This window comes from Callorhinus ursinus, unplaced genomic scaffold, assembly GCF_003265705.2.
Source record: "Callorhinus ursinus isolate GAN/ISIS: 27379988/994484 unplaced genomic scaffold, GSC_fseal_2.0 scaffold1718, whole genome shotgun sequence".
Taxonomy (NCBI): domain Eukaryota; kingdom Metazoa; phylum Chordata; class Mammalia; order Carnivora; family Otariidae; genus Callorhinus; species Callorhinus ursinus.
In genome coordinates, this window is record NW_027398772.1 from 1 (window position 1) to 9,994 (window position 9,994).

The 9,994-nt window shown below is 35.9% G+C and overlaps 1 protein-coding gene across 1 annotated transcript; it reads left to right on the plus strand.

The window, feature by feature from the left end:
- Positions 1-6: 6 nt before the first annotated feature.
- On the plus strand, positions 7-8,302 carry LOC112819226 (complement factor H-like; the record flags this gene model as incomplete). Its single annotated transcript, XM_025866218.2, has 4 exons — positions 7-186; positions 2,865-3,038; positions 7,436-7,618; positions 8,093-8,302. Coding segments are annotated over exons 1-4 (631 nt in total), but the record flags the coding sequence as incomplete, so codon positions are not given.
- Between the last annotated feature and the right edge of the window lie 1,692 nt (positions 8,303-9,994).

Genomic DNA, 9,994 nt, shown 5'->3' on the forward strand with positions numbered 1-9,994 from the left:
CAGAGGTGGAGAGTACATGTGGAGATATACCTGAACTTCATTACGGCTCTGTTGCTGAGTCTTCTGCCCCTCCCTATCGCCATGGAGATTCAGTAGAGTTCAATTGCAAAGAAGAATTTACAATGATTGGACACAAGTCAATTACATGTATTAGTGGAATGTGGACCCCACTTCCTCAGTGCATCGGTGAGAAGACACTTCTCAAACTGACAGTCAATGAAATTTAATATTTTTATGGTAAAAACTATGTTTGCAAACATATATTTGAAATTTAGGTATATTCTTGAAAATGTCAGGTCTTAGGAGTACCTGGGTGGCTCAGTAGGTTAAGGGTCTGCCTTCCACCCAGGTTATGATCCTAGGGTCCTTCTCCTTCTCTCTCTGACCCTCCCCCTGCTCATGCTCTGTCTCTCTTTCTCTCTCTAGCACTGTCTCTCAAATAAGTAAATAACATCTAAAAAAGAAAAAAGAAAATATCAGGTCTTAAATTATAATGAAGACCTACATTGCTTATAGTTCATTACGTGTCCACAAATTAGCAATAGAATTTTATCAATATTCTGTCCCAGATATTTACGTTGTTTATAAGTGTGAAGCTAAATTTTACTTATAGTTATTCATATGATTTAAATATGAATACTAATTGCCAAAATAGAAGTATATTTGCATAAATCCCACTTTTGTTTTTACATGACACTCTTGATTTCAGGCACTGGAAAACAAATAAACTTCATACCCACTTGCTACATTCCTATAGGATCTTGCCTCTCTCAAAGTTTCTAACAATTTCCCAATCTGTTTCAAATGCAACAACAAGTTTATGTGCTGAAGGGTGGGTGGGCTGCAGGCCCTCACAGTCGGTGGTAGAACTGAAAGGAGGCAGTCAGGGTTAGGCCATGAAACAAATCTGATGGATGGACTTCCCCCTGATTGATGTGTGTGAATCTTCCTGACCTTTGGATACCAAGTCTTTTATGACTAACTGGGAGAATATTGGGGGCCCTTTTCATTTTTCCCTTGGAATGAGTTCTTTCCTAGAGTTTTCCTAAGTCCTACATTCAAACAGAGCCCTGGTTGTCCAGTCTTATTTATTCATCAGATTTCTAGGCATTAATTGTTCCAAGGAGAAGGTAGGGCTTGGGCTCATGCTCCATGAGAGCAGAGATTTACTCCTATTTTGTTCATGATGTATTCCCAATACCCAAAAGACTGGCAGACATACAGCAGACATTACATACAGCAGACATTACATTACATACAGAGTTTGTTGAATGAATCATAAAGTTTTGGTGCTTATTAATCCTTACATTTTTGCTAAACACATTCCCATTAGAAGTATTGTCAGTCCTTCAAGACCAAACTTCATCTTTGTCCTCTTCTGTCTCCACAAATGATCTTCCCTTATTTCATATGGGAGGTAAAACCCAAGGTTATAACAGGCATGAAAACTCTCAACTTTCATTCTTATTCTGAAACATCTGCTTCAATTATTACTCTTTTCTGATCTCAGAGTTTGCCTTCCAAAGGTTAATCTTCTACCTATATTCAGCTTAACATAATCCCCTTACAGGTATAATAGACCTTACTCCAATTTTCTCCTCTCAGTGTTTATTTTGTACCTCCAGTTAGTCTAGCTGTTCACTCTTCTCTGAATGTTTATTTTCCCCTAATAAACAAAGAAATTTTTTCAGAAACCAATCAATCATAGGACAATGACAACAACCACTACCACTCCTTTTGACTATAGATCATCCTTTAGTTACCATCCCCTGAACACCTTGTTTTGTCTCCCTCAACACTATGGACAAGCCCTAAAAATAGGATAAATTCTTGCCTCTAGTGTTTTTTGAATTAGTCTCCTTTGTTTTATTTTTCAATGTATTACAAAATCATTACTTCTTTGGTTAATCATTAACAAATCATTAATAAAGACCTACATCAACTCATATTTTATCAAATCCAAAAAGTACTTTAATCTGTATTGAATTTTTGAAATATGTAGCTACATAAAAAGTTGTTATATTTAACTCAGAGTCACCAAAAATTTACTATTATAATGTTAAAATATTATTGAATTATAGGGTGATCTGATATATAAAATAGCTCTTCAAAGATTGTAAGAGTATAAACAGGAGGGTGCCTGGGTGGCTTAGTTGGTTAAGTGACTGCCTTCGGCTCGAGTCATGATCCTGGAGTCCTGGGATCAAGTCCCGCATCAGGCCTCCTTGCTCAACAGGGAGTCTGCTTCTCCCTCTAACCCTACCCCCTCTTGTGCTCTCTCTTTCTCACTCTCTCAAATAAATAAAAAAATTTAAAAATAAAAAAAAAAGAGTATAAACAGGAAACAGGTTGTGGCTTTAAGCACCCAACTTCTCATTCTAAGAATGTGTTCCTAATTTTTAGTGATCATGCAAAAGATCTACTTAAGTATTCACATTCTGTATACTACATCTTAGATGTACTTTTCTTATTATATTACATTACCTTTATTGAAAAAAATATATATAAACTAGCAACTTCATATATTCTATTTCCACAGATAAATATGGGACCAAATGTAGTCAGGTGATGACCGTTCAGTCTGTAGATTATCCAAAAGAGTGAACCTCTTACACTTTTTTAATCCCCAAAGTGCAGAATGTATTTATGATGGACATTTTCTCCAAAATTTCAAAGACTGGACACAGGACGTATGTTCATACATAAGAGCCCATCTCATGCAATATGGTCAGGAATAAATTGGTTGGTGGGGTTTATGGGCTCAAATTCTAATTTCATTATACTATTGACTCTAAGCTATTTTTTGTAGTAGTTGCTTTGATTCTTATAATTAGTCTTTTCAAGGGAATATTTTCATTTTATAGCAAATGATGAACTTGAGAAGTGTAAATACAGCTTGACTAGACAAGAAGCAAATCCATTAAGTAAGACTGTATTTGATCATAATGAGAAAATAAGTTATAAATGCAGAGGAACAATAAAGCAGAAACATTCAACATGCATAAATGGACGATGGGATCCTGAACTAAACTGCACAGGTAAGCTCTTGTTTACAATATTTTCAAAAACTTACTCTATTTCTTCCTAATTTATAAAAGTAGTATCTTTGCGGTTTCTAAAAATTTTTACCTATGTAAACTAACGGAAACTAACACGGAAACTAACCAAAACCCTATTTCTAAATACTAATTGCATCAGTGCATTAGTCCGCTATAAAACAAAACATCCAGAAACTTGGTGGTCTTGAATTAACATCTGGCCAGGTATCTTGAAGAATTAGTATTTGGGTTTGCTTTGAGGCTGAAGAGAGCACAAAGCTGGCATCCCCCTGGTCTCTGTGCCCTGAGAAACACCTCTGTAGCCTCCAGATGTGTGGCAAATCTGAAGTCTGCCCCTCAAGCGAAAGGTCCAGGACAAGTAAATTGGCCTTTTTCACAACAAGACTGAGGGTGTGTTTCAGGGGGCTGTCTGTGTAGTGCCCTGGAGGCGGTAGCCTGCCAAGAATTACCTGTCCCATTGTTACAGTCCTATGGGAGCCAGAAAGGCAAGCCCCTCTGGCTACTAGCTCCAGGAGATGGAGGAGCGTCCCCTATGTGGACGGAGCACGTTGCCAGTTTTAGTGAGGCGGCAGGAGAAGGCAGGGCTGGACCACACCCACTGGCTTTTATGGGGCCACAGGAGAGCACTGGACTGGAGTGCACCTGCCGGTGTTCTCAAGGTGGAGGGCGAGTGTGAAAATGGCACCTGCCACACCTCCGTCGTGGAAAGAGTCCCAACAGACCCCTGCCCCTCAGGTAGATGCTTTAAGATTAGCAAATGGCTCTCCTTCTCATACGTCTAGGTATTTCTCAAACTGTTCCTTTCACATTGGTTCCCTGGGGATAGTGAGTCTGGGTGACAGCTCTTTAAGCAAAGTATCTCAGGGGGTGCCTGGATGGCTCGGTTAGGTGTCCACCTTCCAATCAGGTCATGATCTCAGGGTCCTGGGATCCAGCCCCACATCAGGCTTTCTGCTGAACAGGAAGTCAGCTTCTCCCTCCCCTCTGCCTGCCACTCCCATTGCTTGTACTCTCGCTCTCTCTCTCTGTCAAATAAATAAATAAAATCTTAAAAAAAAAAGAAGTATCCCCGTTCTCTGCAGCCCATTGAGTCTCCTGGATGTGAGACCCATTGGTTTTCAAAGCCAGGTGTTGGGGGGCTCATCTTTCTTTTGCAGGTCCCAGAGTTTGGGGTGCTGATGTGGGACACAAACCTCTCTCTCCTCAGGGAGAAGCTCTGGATTTGTGAGATCCCACCTGAGAGTGTGTAGCCCTGCCAAGGGTGGGAGTTTGGTCCCTACTGGGTCTCTGACTCTCCCACCCATCTCGATGTGGCCCTTTTACTGTTTGTTGTGAAGGAGCTCTTCAGCTAGTTTTCAGGTCTTTTTTAGAGGAAATTGTTCCATATGTACCTGTGTGTCTCTGGGAGGAAATAAGGTCAGTTTCTTCCTATACATTTGTCCTCACACTTGATTTGTGCACATTGATTTTATACTCTGACACTATACCAAGTTGCATTATTCATTTTAGGTACTGTTTTGTAGATCTGTTGCAATTTTCTGTAAGCAATTATGTCACTGAAAATACAAGACTTTATTTTTGCCGGTCCTTTTTTATTTTTATTTTTTCTCTTATCACACTGACTTGGACCTCCAGTAAACTGTTGAAAGGAAATGATGAGAACATACAACTTTGCCCTATTCCTGATCACTGGGAGAGGATATTCAACATTTTACCACAAGTATAATGTCAATTTAGGATTTTTGTAGATGCCCCTTATCAGCTTAAGGAAATTCCCTTCTATTCTTACTTAACTGAGTGAGAAATTTTATGATCAACCCATGTTGAATGTTTTTAAATGCTTTTTATGTATCTCTCGATATGATAATATGACTTCCTTAATTCTGTTAATCTAGTGAATTATATACATAAATTTTTGGATGTTGAACAGATCTCTCCTCCCTAGAGTGAATTCTACGAGGTAGTGACAGGTTATTCTTTCTATATTTTCATGTACTCGATTTGCTGATATATTTTTAAGGGGTTTTACATCTATATTCATGAGGAATACTAATCTCTAGCTACTTTTTCTTTTAATGCCTCTCCCAAGCTTTGTTGTTAGGATTATCATGGCCTCATAAAACGAATTGAGGACTGTTCTCTGCTTCTCTGTCTTCTGAAAGTATAAATGTAATATTATTATTACACATATTATTATTTTATTATTTGTATCTTAAATGATTGATAGACTTCACCTGTAAAGTCATCTGATACATAATTTGCTTTTTTGGAAGTTTTTTTGATGAAGAATTCAATTTCTTTAATAAGTAGTGAAATATTCAGATTTTCTTACTGTCTTTTGTCAACGCAAGGAAGTTGGATTTTTGAAGAAATATCTATTTTATCTAATTTATGAAATTGATTGGTATACATTTGTTTCTAATACTCACTTAATATTCTATTTTCATTTTAATTATATAGTGTGTTTGTTGGTATCACTTCTTTCATTCTTGACACTGATAGTTATTTTTCTCTTTCAACTTTATTATTCTTCCTGGGTTTTCTTTTTTTCTTCAGTTTTATTAATATTTCCAGATAGCCAATTTTAACACTTAATTTTCTCCATTTACTCTCTCTTCTATTTTTTAACCTTATTAACATTCACTATTTTTTTGTTTTCTTTTTTCTATTTGTCTTTCCAATTTTTTCTCCTCTGTGGACAAACTGTTTTTTTCATTCTACTTACTTTGCTTTTAATTTTATTTTTTCATTTCTTAAGGTAGGAAATTAAAACATGGATTTAAACCATCCTACTTTTCAAAGATAAACTCCATTTTTCCTTCCAAGTACAGCTGTAGCAGTCTCAAAATTTTTATATCTCAAAATTTTTACACACATTTCATTTTCATTTAATTCTATGTGAAATGTTTTCTAATATTCCTTGTGATTTCTTCTTTGACCTATCAGTTATTTTGAATTTTGTTTCTTAATTTCCAAATATTTATTTTTTCTAAATAAAGTTATTCTCTTTTAACAGCTTTTTTGTGGTATGATTGCTATACAAAGAACTGCAAAAAAAAAATACAGAATAATTTTTAAAACATAAAAATAAAATAAAATACAAATAATTAATTAAAATACAAAGAAACTTTTTTAAAAAGTATAAACAGGTGATTTGCAGAATAGTAATTCTGCCTTTAGGGAAATTTAGTTGTTAGACCAACCTATAGCAAAAATGTATCAAAGGAAGTACAAATTAAGATTATTAGGGCAAAAATGGTAAAGATCAGATACAGAAGAAACTCAATCTTTGACAATGCATTGAAAAAAAATGCCAAGATATTTAAAACAAATAAGAAAAAAAGGTTTTGATTAAATATAAAATACTTCTACACTTAGATAGAAATAGAAAATACGAGAAATAGAAAATATTAGTAAGCATGAATGAAGTGTATTCGGTCAAATATTTCTCTGAATTGACTACAAAATCTTGAGTAACTGAAAGGACTTACAAGACTTCCCAGTGTACACTCACATAAGACCTTTAATGAAATAAATGCACGACAGGAGAAAGCAAAATCAAGGAATCATAGAGAGATCCAAAAGCCTCCAGGTACAGCCATCCAAAGGCTTCCCTCAGTTGAACAAGACATGCTTTGTCTTCAGATTATGAGCTGCCAAGATACACGTGCGGTATCTCTGTTCTCTGGGAGCTCAAACACAAGTTTACAGAGGAATCTTGTGTCCCTTGCTGGTCATGCAACTGAAGCCAAGGCTGTCTGATCTGTTCAACAGGGTGCTTTTCGTTAGCCTATCTCTCTCTTACTGTTTACTAGCCAAGCTAGTAAACAGTACCTCCAGAGAGTTTTGAACTCTAAACAACACACTGTAAACATTAGTGACCATATCTAATTCTTATCTTAGCCAAGAATCTGTATCAGATAATTGATCGTTAACTACACGTAATTCTTCCTCTGACTAATTAGCTTCCGTTCCACACCTTGTGGGGGTTTAAATCCAATCACAATACATTTGATTATGGATATCTGTAAACAAGATCCTGATATCAGTATTTATTTAGTGCCTCTTACTGAGTGGACAACTCAGAACATCCTAATGGTTAGAAACCATTAAAATAAGTTTTACATACATCAAGCAAGATTTGTCACAGAAAGAATAAAAGGAAGATACTACAAGTAACATGGTGAGAATATAAACCACATGTGATATATTAAAGTGCTCTACAAGCCCAAGAGTATAACATGTTTAAATATCGAACATAATGTCATTATTTGATCATTAATGGTACATTATTATTGAGTTTTCTGGTTAATTATCTGGTTAATATGTTTAACTTATGATTTTTAATCAAGAAATCTAAATTTTAATATTTTTAGAAGTTAGAACGCAGTCATGCCCCCCTCCACCTCAGATTCCCAAAGCTCAAAATATGGCAACGACGGTGAATTATCAGGATGGAGAAAAAGTATCTGTTGTCTGTCAAGACAATTACATGCTTCAGGATGCCGAAGAAATTGTGTGCAAAGATGGAAGATGGCAGTCAATACCACGCTGTGTTGGTCAGTACTGCGTAACTTGCTTCATAACATTCTTTCAAATGAGGTTAATACTCCCCTGTGCTTTGTGAAAAGGAACAAGATGAAGACCTTTCTCTATACCTATTTCACTTTACCTTGAAACAGTACATTACAAACTAAGTATACAAACCAATCAGCGTTCTTTCACTTCTACTGTGAAATGAACAGACAAAAACTTTGGGTTATTGTGCAAATACCAGAGAAAATTTCTCTTTATGCCTATTTTACTCCTCATGATGAACAGGACAAGAATGAGGGGGCATAGTGAACAAGTAGATAATAGCATAGATTTTATGGGGACATATATGCTTGCAAGTTTCAAATGTTTTTCAGTTTTTCGTTAATTTAGTTTGTTCAAATTATCCTTATTTTAAAATCCCAAATGGCATTTGATTGCATTTTTGAATTTAAACATTGTGTCTATACTTGACCCTTTGATCTCTGTTCTTCATATAGAAAAACTTGCATGTCCTCAACCACCTCATATAGAACATGGAACCATTAAATCATCTGAATTTTCAGAAGAAAGAGAAGAATCATCGAAACCTAAGATTTACCCACATGGCAGCAAGTTAAATTACAGGTGTGAGGATGGTTTCAGGGTATCGGAAAAAGATGAGATAATATGCCAGATGGGAAAATGGAGTTCTCTACCCCGGTGTGTAGGTGAGGACAGTATGCAAACTAAAATTCTAGTTCCAATTTTCAGTAAAATCCATTAAACATAATTGTCATCGAAGTCATGAGAAAGAATCCGTTAGGTTTCTAAATATCTCAAATCATTTATATATTTATGTATTTTACCAAATAATTTTTGCATAATCAAATCTATCCCATTTTTGTTAATTTGTTTGGTTCATTATAGAATCACTTTTAATTCTGGCAGTTGTTTAATTAAAACTAGATGAGTAGTGCAGTTAAACCTACCTATTTATATATAGGTATGACTATTCATATTCCTACCTCTTTATATAAGTTGTACTGTTTGCTTTGCCATCAGTTCTGTTGTGTTTTTCTTATCATTTTCTTCCTGATTTCTTACAATATGTGGTACTTATCTTAAGATGATTAATTCTCAATGCCCTTCTTTCTATCATTCACTATATTGGTTTAAGAAGCACTGATAGTCTCTTTTATAAATATATTGACATTTTTATTTTTTATTTTTCTTAAGTTTTCACTTAAATTCCAGTTAGTCAGCATACAGTGTAATATTAGTTTCAGGTGTACAATATAGTGATTCCGCAATTCCATACAACCCCCGGTGCTCATCACAGTGCCCTCCTTCATCCCCACCACCTATTTCACCCATCCCCCCACCCACTTCCCCTCTGGTGACCGTCAGTTTGTTCTCTATACTTAAGAGTCTAATTCTTGGTCTGCCTCTCTCTTTCTTTTTTCCCCTCTGCTCATTTGTTTTGTTTCTTAAATTCCACATACAAGTGAAATCATATGGTATTTGTCTTTCTCTGATTTATTTTACTTAACATTATACTCTCTAGCTGCATCCATGTCATTACAATTGGCAAGATTTCACTCTTTTTTATGGCTGAGTAATATACATACCACCTTTTCTTTATCCATTCATCTATCAAGGGACATTTGGGCTGCTTCCATATCTTGGTTATTTTAAATAATGCTGCTATAAATATCAGGGTACATGTATCCCTTTGAATTAGTATTTTTGTATACTTTGGGTAAATACCTAGTGGTGCAATTGCTGGTTCATAGGGTAGCTCTATTTTTAACTTTTTGAGGAATCTCCGTACTGTTCTCCAGAGTGGCTGCATCAGTTTGCATTCCCACCAACGGTGCAAGACGCTTCCCCTTTTTCCGCATCCTTACCAGCACCTGTTGTTTCTTCTGGGTTTTTTATTTTATTTTAGCCATTTTGACAGGTGTGAGGTGGTATCTCATTGTGGCTTTGATTTGTATTTCCCTAATGATGAGTGATGTTGGGCATCTTTTCATGTGTGTTGGCCATCTGTATAGTCTTCTTTGGAAAAATGTCTATTCATGTCTTCTGCCCATTTTTAATTGGATTATTCACTTTCCAGGTGCTGAGTTTTATAAGTTCTTTCTATATTTTGGATACTAACCCTTCATCAGATATGTCATTTGCAAATATCTTCGCCTTTTAGTTTTGCTAATTGCTTCCTTCATTGTGCAGAAGCTTTTGATTTTGAGGTAGTCCCAGTAGTTTATTTTTGCTTTTATTTCCCTTGCCTCCGGAGACATATCTAGAAAGAAGTTGCGACAGCTGATAACATATTGACATTTTTAGTTTCAGGCTCTTGCTCTGGTTGCCAGTGGGACACACATCAGAACGGCGGTTTTAGGAGTATTTGTGCCCCTTCT